The sequence below is a fragment of the Coenobita brevimanus genome, chromosome 54, assembly GCF_032717465.1.
Source record: "Coenobita brevimanus isolate Jiangsu-jjx chromosome 54, ASM3271746v2, whole genome shotgun sequence".
Lineage (NCBI taxonomy): Eukaryota > Metazoa > Arthropoda > Malacostraca > Decapoda > Coenobitidae > Coenobita > Coenobita brevimanus.
In genome coordinates, this window is record NC_137007.1 from 142,947 (window position 1) to 160,267 (window position 17,321).

The 17,321-nt window shown below is 40.0% G+C and overlaps 1 protein-coding gene across 1 annotated transcript in view; it reads right to left on the reverse strand.

Moving 5' to 3' along the window:
• Positions 1-17,321, reverse strand: part of LOC145400916 (potassium channel subfamily T member 2-like) — a 222,844-nt gene that overhangs the window by 87,462 nt on the left and 118,061 nt on the right. The window contains exon 20 of the mRNA XM_080273274.1: positions 4,607-4,734. Coding sequence (XP_080129400.1) covers positions 4,607-4,734 — 128 coding nt within the window. The remainder of the gene's footprint in view (positions 1-4,606; positions 4,735-17,321) is intronic.

Genomic DNA, 17,321 nt, shown 5'->3' on the forward strand with positions numbered 1-17,321 from the left:
AAGAATATCTCTCTCAACCAACAACATAACCGGCTCCTGACGCTTCTCTCCATCCCCCTCCGTCTCCCAGATCTTTACGCTGATGCAGAGGTCAAGAGATCACTCGACGCCTTGCAAGTAGCTTAACGACAAATCAGCAAATCTGCGGACATCGTCTCCGAATTAAAAGCAAATTTCTACAAAAGCAACCGAGACTACAAGATTAGCTTCAGTTCTACATTGAATCCTACAAAATACAGCCTACAGTGCAAATAGTCTACGAGTCTACGACGAATCAGCGAACTACAACCGTCTACAATCAACTACAATTAACAACTCTACGTCGTCTGTATAATCTTCTACACGCACCTACAAGAAGCGGCAGTCTTCATCCCACAACGAATAAATCACTAGAGAAAAGGACCGAGAAAACTTCCACATAGAATAAAGGGAACAAACAAACGAAGAGTGAGACACGACTCATAACTCATCTTACTCACTCGTCTTCACTCAAGTTACTCATCGCTACTCATTCACTCACCACAGCTACCAGTGTGGGAAGTTGAGGTCATCATGCATGCTTGCTGAACAGACACCACGTCAGTCAACACACCACCTGCACCACCACTCACACCACGGTAAAAATTAGTGAGTTACATAGTTACTTCATTCATACAATACACAGTGATAGACAATAAGCTTCTGCACAAACATATAAAACGTGTTGTATAGTTACAACTTAAATTCATATACCTACTTCAGTTATCTTCATAACTCAATCACTAAATAATCACCAACAATAATTATTCTACACGGTATATATTCATTCATTTATTATAACATTTATTTACTACCAACGAGTGTTACCATTTATACCTACGTAAAATACGTGTTTCATACATACAACTATACATTAATTATATCTACAAAGTAATAAAGAAAATATACAATCACAGTTACTCAGTGAGCAATTAAAAGAACTGTATTTAACATTTATTAATTAAAGCTACCTAGTGGAAACAGACAAATTAAGTTACAAGGTAAACTAGAGAAAAAAAAAAATGGCCAACACAAATGCCGTTAGCAAGAGTGAACATCTTCAACACAATCGTGAAGACAATGATTTCCACACAGTGCTGACACACATATTACCCACGACAGGTACAGGTGAACAACAAGTCAGTGTGTATAGTTAATACTGTATATAGTGTATATATATATGTATATATTTTTTTATATAAAATAACAAAATATGGGACTATATAATATCATTTTCAGTAGTATCTGTGCAATATAAACTAAACTTTAAAAAAGTATCTCAAGGAAATTAGTCAGGAATTATGCAACCATGAACAACATGGAAAAAAGCGTACACAAGCAAAGAGAAACAAACTATGGAAAATCAATACATACAAAAAAAAAAAAAAAAGAAAAAAAGAAAAGGAAAGGAAAGAAAGAAAGAAAAGTAAGAAGGAAAAAAGAGAAATAAAGTAAGATCACATAACAAACAAATGAAAATAAGTGTAAATGTTACTATATATGCCAAAATACCACATAAACTACAAACAAAAAAGCAAATTGTGTCTCCACATACAAGTGGCACGAAACATCATCACTATCATCGACCGCAGCATATGTTAGGACTGCAGTTATTACAATTATGTTACTCCATATTATAATTATGTACTTACAAACGATATGTAACAATTATGTAACGACAAACGATTGCATTATGTTACACTAACTACAATTATGTAACTACAAACAATATGTAACAATTATGTAACGACAAACGATTGCATTATGTTACATTAACTACAATTATATAACTACAAACAATATGTAACAATTATGTAACGACAAAACAGTTGCATTAACAAGATGTAACTTTAACTACAATTATAAGGCCAAGACACATATGTAATAGTTGCATTAACAAAATGTAACTACAATTATAAGGCCAACACAATTATGTAGTACCACAATGTTAGTACAATATTATAAGTCATACAATTATAGCACAATTCTGTATTACCAGTATCATCATACAAGTTAGGTGAATCACTATTTACTATATTATATGTATACAATATTCATACAATTTACTTTTACAGTATTATGTATTTCACTTAATTAGCTTATAAGTTCATTATAATGTGTATGTAGTATGTATCAATATGTTATAACTATTAAATGTCGATGGTACGCCATTTTTGCGCGGCTGAGCAATGTGGTAGGTCTCCATATTATAATTGCAAATCATAATAGATAGATAGATAAATAGATAGATAGAGAGACAGATAGAAGCAGGAAGTCAAATGATGAGAAGGTGTTGTGTCTGCGAGAATCGAGCAATGCTAAACATGCTTACACTGAGGAAAGCTGACGACACCGGCCAGTAAGGAGATGATGCAGTTAGCTGTCAGCAGTCCTCTCGTGAACAAAGATCTAGTCCACCCCTGCTATACCAGAATTTAGGAAAGAGAGCTCAGACGGAGATTAGCCACCGAACAGGCTAGAGAGAAGGAGACAAGCGACCCTAGAGAGAGGTCGAGACGGAGATTAGCCACCGAACAGGCTAGAGAGAAGGAGACAAGCGACCCTAGAGAGAGGTCGAGACGGAGATTAGCCACCGAACAGGCTAGAGAGAAGGAGACAAGCGACCCTAGAGAGAGGTCGAGACGGAGATTAGCCACCGAACAGGCTAGAGAGAAGGAGACAAGCGACCCTAGAGAGAGGTCGAGACGGAGATTAGCCTTAGAACAGAGAGAGAGAGAGAGATAGCGAGACAGGGAGGTAGCTACCCAGGACTTATACTATTATACCTGTTTAATATTTCCAAGACAAATAAAAATAGTCCCATACTATTCTTTACCTCTCCCGTCACTACATGACATCTGGTGGGGAAACTACTACAAGATATAAAAGCCGCTCGACCACAAGTCTAAAATATACTTCTCTACAAGTAACTACAAAGTCTTATGACACAAGGAGCAGTATGGTGGAATGGAGAGGTAAAATGAGCTGTGGGAGAAAAGAAAACATGCAGTGACTGGATGGGAACTACAGGACAGAAGGATGTGGAGAGACCGAGAAAAGTTATATGTAGTGAATAGGAGAGAGGTGAAAAGAGAAGATGAGGAGTTTGGAAGAAAGCTGAGTGTCAAGTGGAAGGAATGTAAGAAATTTTTGGAAGGAGGTCAAGAAGGCAAGGCAGTGATAAGTAAAACAGTAGAGTGAAATATAAAAATGGCAGAATGGTCATGGAGAAGGGAGCAAAAGTAAGTGGATGGAAAGAATGCTTAACGAGATTATGAATGTTCCATAAGTATAAGCAGTTGGAGAATGGCTGTGAGAAGACAAACAATGAGTAGAGAGGAAGACATGAGTAGGATGGAAGTATCTGAAGCAATGAAGAAAGTCAAAATGGGAATTAAGGAAGTGTGTGGCAAAATGTTGAGTATGGGGGAGAATTAGTGACAAAATGAATATGGTAAGGCAGACTGAGAAAGACCTGGGACAAGGTCATGGAGTGTGACCTCAGTGACTAGGGACTGATTAGAGAGGCAGCTACAGGCAGAACAGTGTGGAGGGCTGCCATTAGGTGGCCATGGCTGATACATGCAAGCATGCTGGAGCTTTTATAGATGAATGAATAAACAATGGTGGTAGGTGGGAGAATTCACCATCCAATCACTCGATGTAGTAGTGCTTTGGGTGTCTGCTGTTCCTCTCTTCCTTCCTCTTCTGTCTTTCTTTCCTTCATTCTTTCCTCTTCCTTATGCCTATTGGTGACTTTACACTCCCTCTTCTGCCTTTCTTCCCTTCATTCTTTCCTCTTCCTTCTGCTTATGGGTGACTCTACACTAAGTGACATGCCAAATGGTTTCCTGTACACCAGGAATCCATTCACTATGCTCGGTGGTAACCATATAACCAAATTAAGGCACCTGGTGGTTTAGTGGGTAATTAAGGTGCTCCAATAGAATTGGAGTCTGTGTAGGTTTATATCCAAGGGATAGTTGGGGTTTATTGTTCACATAATGCCACTCAGGGATGAGTGAGGTTGATCACTCTCATCTTAAATGTCAGGACCAACTTGCCTAGTCCTGGGCTCCTCCACTCCTCATGGGGCAACATAGGACTGGATAATGGATGGGTGGATGGATGGATGAATAATCACATGAAATGCTGTTTAGGGGTTAGTGACTGGTCAATCTCATATTCAGTGTGTGGAATAAGCAACCCAGCTCTGGTTCCCAGTGCTCCTGATGGGGCAATACTGGATTGTATGATGGATGGATGGATGGATGGAAAGCAGTTTCAGAGAGGAACAGAAAAGGGTCTGAGAATACAACACAAACAAGTGCTGTGTGCTGTAATGGGGGAAGGTTGCATGCAGACAATTCAGAAGTGAAGTGACTACTGAAACAGTCACAAACAAATCTGTACTCACCTGAAATATACCCTCAGTGGAATAATACAGTAGTATATGCCACTACTGGCACAGTTCATCAATTAGATGGCTCTGTTCTGTCAGCTGTAGACTACAGTGGGTAATAGTGACCATGTGTCAACATGTGAGTGTGTGGTGTGGAAAGTTTGACAAAAACAAAACTGTACTCACCTAAAATGTGCCCTCAGTGGAATAATAAAGTTGTATATACCACTGCTGGCGTAGTCTGCCGCTAATATGACGGCTCTGTTCTGCCAACTGTATTCCTTGGCACTACGGTGGCGACAGTGACTGCACTCCTGCAAATACAAAGCATTTGTGTGATATTTAACAGCTTTATGCAACATATACTGTAACACCATCATCATCATCATCATCATAAACAAATGCAACAAACACATTTAGTATTGCAACACATTTCATCACCATCATCACCATCCACTCCTGCAAACGCTTTGCATACATTTAGTATGTAACTCTAATGCAACAGGTATCCTCATTATTATCATCATCATCAACATTAGTATCATTTACTGTAGTATTTATCTGTTTTATGTAGCATACAACATCATCACTATTAATAGATTCATCATCATCAATATCAACTTCATATGACACTTGGTATTATCATAATTATTATAATCGTCATCATAATCCTGATATAGTTCTCCCATCCAAGGATGGGCAGAGGAAGGATCCAAAAACAAAGAGAGAGCCTGAATGAAAGTGGGAACTATAAAAATAGTATATATATTCAGTGAACCCCCAAGTTTTGTATCTAATTGGTACCACGAAGTTGGTGCGAAACCTGAATTTTGCAAACCAAAGAGTATTAATTTAATGGTAAAAAATCTAACTGGTTCTAGAGCCCCTCCCAAAGTCACTCTTTTTCTCACTTATCATCATCATCATCACGAACAAATGCAACAAACACATTTAGTACTGCAACACATTTCATCATCATCATCATCATCACTATCCACTCCTGCAAACACTTTACACACATTTTGAATGTAACTCTAATGCAACATGTATCCTCATTATCATCATCATCATCAACATCAGTATCATTTACTGTAGTATTTATCCGTTTTATGTAGCATACATCATCATTATTAATAGATTCATCATCATCAACTTCATATGACGCTTGGTAATATCATAATTATTGTAATCGTCATCATAAGCCTGATACACTTCTCTCATCCAAGGATGGGCAGAGGAAGGATCCAAAAACAAAGAAAGAGCCTGAATGAAAGTGGGAACTATAAAAATAGTATATATATATATATATATATATATATATATATATATATCTGTCTATCTATATACCTAGGCTGCTTCCCCCAAGGAAAGGGAGGTAGCCAAGACAGGACGATACACTCCCCATTTACTCATCCATTCAAACACATTCATTTGCATCTTAGCCCCAAAGGGGAGAACGGACAGATCCTCACCGCACCACACCGCACAAGGGTCAACTGCGCAATGCAATCAGTGACATCCGCAGCAGGGCCCAACAGCAGAGCTGGTTTACCCCTGCCACATCATAACAGACTCATCCCCTTACCCGCACCTGACCTGAAATAGCTGATCAGACCAAATGTGGGAGAATATCCCCTCAGGGTTGCGTCATCACTTATTCATTCACAATTTCTCTCCACCCGTTTCTGTCACGCACAGCCACTCTTCCTTGCTCAACAGACATCCCTCTCGCATCCAGCGCTCTCTTCACACTGTCCATCCATCCTATTCGTGGTCTTCCTCTCAGCCTTACACCTCTCACATCAGATCTAGTTATCTTTTTCACCAATCGCTCATTATCCATTCTCTCCATATGCCCAAACCATCGCAACACCCTCTGCTCAACTCTACCAGCCATCTCCCGAACATCTCCAGTTCTCCTTCGCACTTCATCCTTCCGCACTCGATCCATATGCGTCACTCCACACATACTCCTCAGACACCTCATCTCCATTACATTCAAACTTTTCCTCTCTGCTACACCCATATTCCATGTTTCAGCCCCATACAATGCAGTCGGTACCACAACACCCTCATACAGCCTTCTCTTTACATCCATTCTAAGCGAACGACATCTAAACACTTTTTTCATTCCTCCCAGCACCTTTCCTACTTCATTTATTCTAAACTTCACTTCTGCATCTATTCTTCCATCCACAGCAACATGTGACCCCAGGTATTTAAAACACTCTACCTCCTCAAGCAACTCGCCATTCAAAACTATATTCATCCCCCTACCATCTACCAACCTCGTACACTTCATCACTTTACTCTTATTCTCATTTACTTTCAATTTCCTCCTTTCACACACCCTTCCAACCTCCTCTACCAACTGTCTCAATCTCTCCTCTGAATCAGTCACCAGTGCAGTATCATCTGCAAACAGCAGCTGCTTCAGATTCCACTCTCCACCATCAACATTCACCAGACTCAGACCTCCACCTAAAACTCTTGCATTCACCTCCCTTACAACACCATCCATGTAAATATTAAACAACCAAGGCGACATCACACATCCCTGTCGCAGTCCCACTCTTACAGGAAACCAATCACTCACAGCATTTCCCACTCTTACACATGCTCTACTATTTACATAAAAACTTTTCACCCCTTTTAATAACCTACCATCAAGTCCATACAATCTTAAAACAGTCCACAAAGCCTCCCTATCAATTCTAACATACGCTTTCTCTAAATCCATAAATGCCCAAAACACATCCTTGCTTTTTACTAAATACTTTTCACACACTTGTCTCACCGCAAACACCTGATCCACGCATCCCCTCCCTCTCCTAAAGCCACACTGCTCATCACCAATCACTCCCTCTGTACCCTCTCTAACTCTCATAATTAACACTCTACCATACACCTTACCTACAACACTCAACAGACTTATACCCCTAAAGCTAGTACATTCATACTTATTACCCTTGCCTTTATACAACGGGACCACACAAGCACTTGCCCAGTCAACTGGCACCATACCTTTCACAAAGCACACATTCAACAATCTTACTAACCAGTCAACAATAGTCACTCCACCACCCTTCAGGCATTCCACAGCGCACCCATTCATACCTGCAGCTTTCCCTGTTTTCATCTCCTTTACTGCCTTCTGCACTTCCTCCTTCGTGATCAAAGAATCATTCACCTCTCCCAACACATTTATTCCTTACACCCTTCCATCTGCCACAAGCTCAGCCACCCTTTCCTCCTCTACATTTAACAATCTTTCAAAATACTCTGCCCATCTCTTCCTTACTGCATCCATCTCAATTAACATCCTTCCATCCTCTGCTTTTACTCGTTCTTCCTTCCCAGACTCTTCCTTTCACACCCTTTTCACCTCCTTCCAAAACATTTTCTTATTCTGTTGAAAATTCTCTGTCAGCTGCCTACCCCACCTCTCATCTGCTCCCACTTTAGCATCACGCACAGCCCTTCTCGCCTTATTCCTCTTTTCCTTATACCTCTCATATGACACCTCATCCTTCCTCTGCAGCCACACTTCATATGCACGTCTCTTCTCAGCCACAGCCATACTTACTTCCTCGCACCACCATTCACTTCCTTTTCTTACACCACCACCCACACGTCTCACACCACACACCTCTTCTGCTTGCCCCACCACAGCACTCTTAAATAACTGCCATTCCTCCTCCACACTGCCATTTTCCCGATCTTTCACTGCGTTCCACTCATCTTTCAATTTCTCCTGATACTCTATCTTTTTCTCTCTTTTATCCAACTCACTCACTTTCAAAACCTCCCTGCCACACCTAACCCTCCTAGCTCTCACCCATCTCTTACCTACTCTTAACTTTCCCTCCACCAGGTAGTGGTCAGACATACCTCCACCCTCCCCTCTCAGAACTCTCACATCCAAAAATCTTCCTATTACATTCCTAGACACAACCACATAGTCCATCAAAGCTCTATCAACAACCCTTCCACCCTCCTGTCTCACCCAAGTATACTTATAAATATCTTTCTTCTCAAACAGCGTATTTCCAATCACCATCTCTCGCTCAACACACATCGCTATCATTCGCTCCCCATTTTCATTTCTTCCAGGCACACCATGCATACCAACTACATCTTCAACTGCTACATTTCCCACTCTAGCATTCATATCTCCCATCATTACCACATTCACATTCGTTCCAAAACTCCGCAGACACTCATCAACATCATTCCAGAAAGACTCCCTCTCTTCTTCATCCCTTTCGCTACCAGGCCCATATGCACTCACAATCACCCACAACTCACGTTCAAATTTCACTTTCACCCACATCAGTCTCGATGACACCTCCTTCCATTCAATCACACACTGCTGTACTTCTGGACTCACTAACAAGGTCACACCTTCTCTTGCCCTTCCTCTATCAACACCTGACAATCTTCCATTCACACTTCCAAACATAGACTCACCCTTCCCTTTCATCTTCGTTTCACTCAAAGCTAACACATCCAACTTTCTTCTCACAAACATTCTCCCAATCTCCTCCCTTTTAGCCTCAATCGTACTACATCAACGCACATTCATAGACCCAATCTTCAGGGTACGGGGATAACTCCATCCCCCATCCCTTTCTCTGGCCTGTCTCTTTTTAGGAACTAAAAAACAGAGGAGGGGGTCCCTAGTCCCCCACACCCTGCCCCTTTTAGTTCCCTTTTATGACACGCAGGGAATACGGTGGCAGTATTCTTCCTAACACAACCTGGCCGCAGAGTAGTAGTACCACCCCACAGTGTGGCCAGATTGTGTGTATATATATATATATATATATATATATACAGTGAACCATTAAGTTTTGTGTCCAACTGGTACCATGAAGTTGGTGAGAAATCTGAATTTTGCAAACCCAAAAGTATTATTTTAATGGTAAAAAATCTAACTGGTTCTAGAGTCCATCTCAAAGTCACTCTTTTTCTCACTTTTGGGATATAATTCTCACAAAACAGGATACCAGAATAGCTCACAACCATATGAATATGATAAAAATGTTAAGAAACATTAAATAAATGGATCACCAGCCTGAAAAATCTTCATCTTATCCTCTACTGAATACTTTTTCCTTTTCACACCACCTTGATACTCACGACGTTCTTTTCTCTTCTTGCCTCCATCCTTTCAACTTCCCAGTATTTCACCATCACCCTTATTACCTAGTCTTCCAATGAATGAAGAGGACGTGATAATACAGTACAGGTAGACCACACGAGAACAATAGCTGAACAAAATGATGAGCAAAAAAAGTGACCATGGCTGCGATCACTACATGAGCACTTAAACATACAGTCTCACAGCTGGCGGGAACTGTGAAAACAACATGGCAGACAACAACTGACGATCGCCTTGCCCACTGGCGCCCCATATATTGATGCGAAAGATGAATTCTTGATCGTGCGACATAAGTTTTTGGATATTTTGGGCTTTTCTGCGAATGGTAAATTCGCGAACCCAAATCACGCGAGACATAAGGGCTCACTGTCTATAAATCTTTGCTGCACCCCACAAACCTAGACATCGGCACATTTTTCTTTTATTTTCCTTTACAGATGCTCTTTACATACTCTTAATTTATCAAAAACTAAAAATACAAATCCAAGATAGCTCCAAGATTAATATGCATAAGCCATAACCTGTCATTTCCTATTTCCTTTCCAATGAGCGATCTTCCTAAAACTGAGCTGAAGTTGCATTTCTTTCTGCTGTTGTGGCCCTAACCTCATGTGAACATTAACCAGGTGAACTGCATGTTGACACTCCTCTTCTCCTGCGGTTCAGTATATCTCTATCCATGGACAAATTCCATAATCCCGTTAGGAGTGGCCGTTTGACTCTGAGTTAGTTGGTTTATGGAGAGGGACACTAATCCTCCATCAACCCACTTGTTGACATGTATGGAACTCCTGCAGTTCACCATCAATATTTTCAGGGGATACATAAGCTGGTGAGGGAGGCTTGTATAACTGTTCATTGGTGCCACAATATGCAGGCATCCCTCTCCAGCAGTCCTTGAGTAAAATCCTGCATCCTCCTCCTGTTCAATATCATCATCATCATTTTCACCATCACCATCATTTTCATCATCATCCTTGCTCTTTTTCCTGCCTAAAGAAGAGAGAAGGTGGGATCCAGAAACAAGGAAACAGAGAGTATGAAGGAGACAGAACTAACAACAGCATACCTAGTGAAATGGGTTACAGTTATTCATACATCATTCATGTCCCCAGAATCTTTGCTCCATGCAGTTCACCTAATTATCTGCATCTTTTTCTCTTAACCCTTTCATTACAATAATGTACCTTGTACATAATTCCAGCAACATTCTGATGATTTCATTCAACAAATGAGAGACTATTTCAACTGGATGGGTTAGATTTGCCTTCAAGAATCCCTTCAGGTCACTTAACCAAAATTGAATTAAGCCATCTCTAAGATGAATTACATCACATGGTAGTGGTATGAATTAGATGAAAAATATATGATCTGAATGAAGTGGGTAATAGATGGATTTCACATATGCCAACAATATCACTAATCTGAAAGTTCACCCTACATGAGGAAGAGGTTGAATGATAAAAGGCTGTTTTTCTGTTGGATAAGATGGAACACTTGCACATGCTTATAATCATTCATTCTGCATATTAAACTTTGATTCTTTTAGTACAATAATACCTCTTATGGTTTTCTCCCTAACACAGGATGATTTTATTTAGCATAGGGGGTGACACCTGGTAGGACAGATGTTAATGGAAATGTTATCATCTCTACTGAAATGCATCTCATTTGACAGTAGCAGGAATATCATGAAATAGCCATTACCATACTGAAGAATACAATACTCTTTTGCATGTTATTGACGTCTTTTTGCTAATGACAAACTGTAGTATGTTTAACCCTTTAAATGCCAGGGAATCATTTACACTGTTTCTATTTTATAATTGCTGTCTCCATACAACGGGGCTCTAATTCGGAAAGATCTGTACTGATGGGACTGATGAAGACTAACCCCTCTGATTCAAAGTCTCTTATACTATAATCAGCTGCAGGAAACAATAACCATCATCATCATCATCATCTAATCCTGTGTTCCTCCATGAGGACTGTAATAGCCCTGGACTAGGCGAGTTGGTCCTGACATTTATGATGAGAGTGACCAGCCTCACTCATCCCTTGGAGGCATTATGTGCACAATAAACCCCAACCATCCCTTGGATATAAACTTACACAGGCTCAATCCAGCTGGAGTGCCTTAATTACCCACTGAACCATTAGCTGCCACAGTTTGGTTATATGGTTACCTCCCAGCATAGTAAATGGTTTCCTGGTGTACAGGAAACCAATTGGCTCTTCACTCAGTGTAGAGTCACCCACAGAAAGAAGAGGAAGGAAAGAAGGAAGGAAGGGAGGAAAGGAGTCACCTGAAAGCAGCACTACATTGAGTGAGTGGATGGTGAGTGTCCCCTCCTACCACATAACAATAATACTGTAATAAGAAAAAGTCACTGAGTGAAGTGGTTTAGGAATATATGAGAGAGTCAAAATACCCAATGAAAAAACAACCAACTACTGTACATTCTTTTCATATTTCCTTGGATCCAAATTTTCAACCTTCTGCAGTTTATATCACACAGATCAGTGGCAGAAAAAGACAATTCTACAACTCTAAATCCTTTCCAAAGCACAACATCATTAGCATCATATTCTAGTACTAGCCTACTGCTAAAAGTCAGCAGTCAAGACAGAGAGATGGCAATCTTTGGTCATGAAGATAAAACAAGTACAGTAACAAAGACATGCTAGGGAGTTACCTTAACCAAAGAGAATATGCCTTAAAGACAGAAAATTGAAGTGTTTCACAGGCAAAAGCTAGCAAATGGTATCATTAAAAGCCCCATGCACCAGATGACATGAGAAAAATGCTAAAGGCATCAAAACAGTAACAACCAAACTCTTGTTACTCTTTTCAAGCTGCAAAAATCTAAGGCTTTATAGCTTTTAACTTAGCCTAAAACTGCTCTCTCTCTATCATCAATGCTAAGTTGTAGTAATCAATTAATACTAGAATATGATGTTAAGTAATGAAGAAGTGCTACAACAAGAATGTAGAGTCACAGAATTGTCTTTATCTACTAATGAGGTATGCAAACTAAGCTGCAAAAGGATGAAAATTTGGGTCAAATTAAAGTGACAGAACTACAGTCTGCCACAGTCCATTATATTTAACTCATTCAGTCTAATGAAGCATCGAGTTTATTCTTTCTATATTCAAGCAACTTCAAGAGAGACTTTTCAAATTGGTGGGGTTAGGAATAGGCTTCAATTACCCCTTCATAACCACATGTTCAATTTAAGTTCAATAACAGCCAATTTGAAGATAAAAAGAATAAACTAAAAACTACATCACTGGACTGAAAGGTTGAAAAAACAAGCAAACAAGCAAAATAAAAAAGTGATTGGAAGAGACCAGGCCAAGAAAAAGATATGGGGGTGTTGTGTAGGTAGTAGATGTAGGCCAGGGGCTATATTTTTGTGGGGTTGCAAGACTGCATAGCACCTCTTCCTTACCAGTTTACTTCACCTTACAGTATATGGCAAATTAATAATCTTTTGACCATTCCTTATTTAAGCTAAGCTAATATTAAAGTTACATTCAAATGAGATATTAAGGTGTAATATTCATAACAATAACAAAGGAAGGGGTGCTATGCAGCCTCCTTTGTCTACGATAATATGTTCCAAAAAACAAGGTGCCAGGACACTCTCCATCCCCAGTACATGATGGAGAGTTGTGTCATGGAAGGAGTGGTTGTTCCTGGAGGTGCTTTTGATGGGGCTAACTCTCACTGGATTCCAAATCCAGTCTGAGGAGGCCCTACTTTCACCATATAGTAAACACTCCAGACATATAGGATCACCTTACACAGTAAAAAAAGTGCTACCAAGGGTGTCTCTTGCACAAAAAAAGCATCACAACTATGCAGTGGCGATTGGAGAGGAGTTCTTGATAGCTGCAGCCACCAGTGTCTAGTTTTTCCTACTCTGCAATCCCTATTAAGTTCTTTAATATTTCCGTCTAATGTCTGCTTTACCTCTATACAGTAGGCTATGCCCTTGGGTAACACATTTGTGATCCAGCTGGGGTTACAGAGAGGTTTTAGTAGGCAAGTTGAGACCTATCATAAGTTCTTCCCTCTTTTTTATTTCTTTAATGCTCTTTAGTCTTATAACATCTGCTCTACCTCTACTGAGCAGGCTATCCCCTTAGAAGGTGTATCTGTAGTCTAGCTGAGGTCACAGAGTAGGCATGATAGTATCAGGGCAGAGGCTTGGTTAACATTAGACTTCATCCATCCATCATCTAATCCTATGTTGCCCCATGAGAAGCGTAGGAGCCCGGGGCTAGGAGTGTTGGTCCTGGCATTTAAGATGAGAGTGACCAGCCTCACTCATCCCTGAGTGCCATTACGTGAGCAATAAACCCCAACCATCCCTTGGATATAAACCTTCACCGGCTCAATCCGACTGGAGCACCTTTATTACCCACTAAACCACCAGGAGCCAAAATTTGGTTGTATGGTTACCACCCAGCATAGTAAATGGTTTCCTGGTGTACAGGAAACCATTTGGCTTGTCACTCAGTGTAGAGTCACCCACAGGGAGAAAGAAGAGGAAAGAATGAAGGAAAGAAAGACACAAGAAGGAGTGTAAAGTCACCCACAGGCAGAAGAAACAGGAAAGAATGAAGGAAAGAAAGACAGAAGAGGATAGATGGAAAGAAGGCTGGAGGAGAGGCAAGGGCAGACACCCAAGAGCAGCACTACATCAAGTGAGTGGATGGTGAGCACCCCCACCTACCACATAACATTAGACTTCTATACTGTAATTGAGTATGAACCTCCACACATGTGGGCTCCACCTGCACACTCTAGGTTAACATTTTACCGTCATATCAGGAGGGTCTATTGTATTTCATTCTCGTAATACCACCTGGCTCCAGCTCTGAGATGAGAGGTTGTATTTTGTGTTAATAGCTCAGGGATGAGAGGTTGTATTTTGTGTTGCTACAAAATTTTCATAAAACCTCTTCCTTAGCGATTTATTCTGTAAATTTACACCTCTGTATCCTCTTATATGTTAATTAATACAGAATACCGGCATGTTGTTAATGAAGTTATCATCACCATTATCATCCTGAGCTCTTTTCCCACCTAAAGATAGGGCAATGAAGAGTCCAGAAAAAAAAAGAAAAAAAAAAAAGAAAAGAACACTGAGATGCAGAACTATCACCAGCATGCTCTGTTAAACGGACTACATTCTCACTCATTCACCATTAAAACTCCCCAGAGCCAGGACCTCGCCTTATTGGCAAAACCATCCACACTAACTTTCTTCACATCACCTACCAATCTGAGTCAATTTGACAGCCACCAGTATCATAAATGGGAAAAACAGGGCTGTCAAAACTATGGCACACACTCCTCCTCAATACAAAATTCTCCTAACTAGCCACATCCCCTGTCAGTTTTGTATTTTCATCAGACTCCATAACTTACTTTCTCACACCCTCATATGCTATATCTATCCACCTTCTTCCTGGCCTACCATGACTTCTCCCACCTTCAAAACACTCAGAACATATCCTTTTCACCTCTCTATTTACATCTTTTCTCCCTTTATCCATACCATCCAAGCACTCTCCCCTCAACCGGAAGGGTCCACAAACTTCCTTACTCCACATCTTTCATGAAACACACTATTCTTTATTTTATTTACTACACATCAAACACTTTCTTCAATAACCCTATTTCCATAGCTCTTGCTCTTGAACTCTCATATTCATATCACACCAGTCTCACACTAAAACCTGCAAGCCACTAGTAGCTGCCACTCAGATCAACATCTTATAAAGACTCCAGCCTCGCTGTTCATACCTCTCACCTCCTGCACCCAACTGTCATCCTCCACCCTGTCCACATGCCTAAACCATCTCAATCTACTCCTCCTAGCATCGCTTCATGTTGCATCATTTATAAAGGCTCCAACATGCTTGCATGCATCAGCCTTGGTCACCTAATGGCGGCTCTTCATGCTGCTCAATCTCTGGCAGCCTCCTTATTCAGCCCCTTATCCTTAAGGCCACACTCTATGACGTCATCCCAGGTATTTTTTGCTTTGCCTCTTGCAACCCTTCCCCAAACATTCACACTTCTTACCTCTTCCACCCAGTGTCCCCCTCGATCTTCTCAACATGCCTAAACCATCTGAATCTACCTCTTTTCATCAACACAACACCAATACTCTCCAGTCCCAGCCTTTCTCTTAACCACAAGGCCTTGCATTCAAGGACCATACACAAGCATATTCAAGTGTGAGTGCAAAATAAGTTGCTAAAGAAGAGGTGCTACGAAGCCTTTTATGTTACTTAGAACACAGCCTGAAATGCAAAATTCAAGGAAGGCAGCATAAGTCAGAAGGAAAATACAGGCAGTCCTTATTACAAGCCATGGATTTCATTACACAATTTCACATTTTTCTTCACACAAATGGTACTGCAAATTATGGGAAATTGGCAAATCAGCTTTATACATACCAATGGATCTGTGGTAGCCAATTTTTCAGTAACTATTCTGGATTTAATCCCTTCAATCTTGTGACATTTTATTTATCTTATTCTCCTTACTTCCAAATGAATTTATTCATCTTAGAGGAGCCTTGTCAAACTGCATGATTAGATACAAACTTAATACTTTCACAACCAGAGATCCTTCCTCGCCAGTGCAAAAATTGCACAGTGGTGGCAAAAATATAAAAATATACAAAAATACATTGAAAGATTCAATGAATTAACAGTAAAAATGAATATACATAAATGACTTGTAACATGGACTTGCTATAATACAGTAATAATGAAATATAAAAGGCATATGATAAAAGGTGAAAATGAGTATAAACTGTTAAAAAAGACAACAAACAGCATACTGGACTTACACGACTCTTACTATTCTGAAAGGACAAAGAAAAACATTAGAAAGGGAGGGACATAAGGGCAAACTACACACACAAGACAAAACACAAAACATACTATACAGGACCATAACTTAGTGGGCTTAGGAGCTCTATCATATCTTCATTTTAACATGACCTAAAACTGACATCTCTTTATCCTGAATACTGACCTATAACAAGGGATTAACACAAGAATATGGTGTCATGAGCTCACCTTGCATCATCATGTTCACCCTTGCTATTTAAACTACAGTGAAATAAACAACTGAGAGAATGTGTATACTTATGGGAGAAAAAAAAAAAAAAAAAAAAAAAAAAAATCGCCTGTTTCGTTTGTTTTTTGACCTGTTGAGATGAGAAAGAGAAAAGCCGTTAAGCACTGCCTCATTCTAAGATGTTATCAACACAAATGGAGTGCTTATGAATTAAACGATTACTGTACTCTGTTAAATCACACTGAAAACTACTTTGTGTAATCAGTGAGTCAATATGAAAAATATCACCAGTGTGTAACATGTGAGGCACCTGATATAACAGTGGCAGAAAACTTAGCCACTTTACATTCTAGAAAATTTGCCTGTGGAAGTAGTTCACCAGCCTCTGTGAGAAACTCGTGTGCCACCTTGCCAGTATTCAGGCATTCGTAAACAGGCTTGAATTTCCCCTTCACTCTGCAAAGACTCAAGTTTATCTGCAAAGTCCCTTGACATACTTCTTTTCTCAATTTTTTTTTTAAATCTATGTATTTCGTTGACAGCTCATGTGTGAGTGAAGTTTGGGTGCTCCATATGAAATTCACTATTGTATTCAAGATCTTTTCTAGTAAATAATAAAATAACTTTC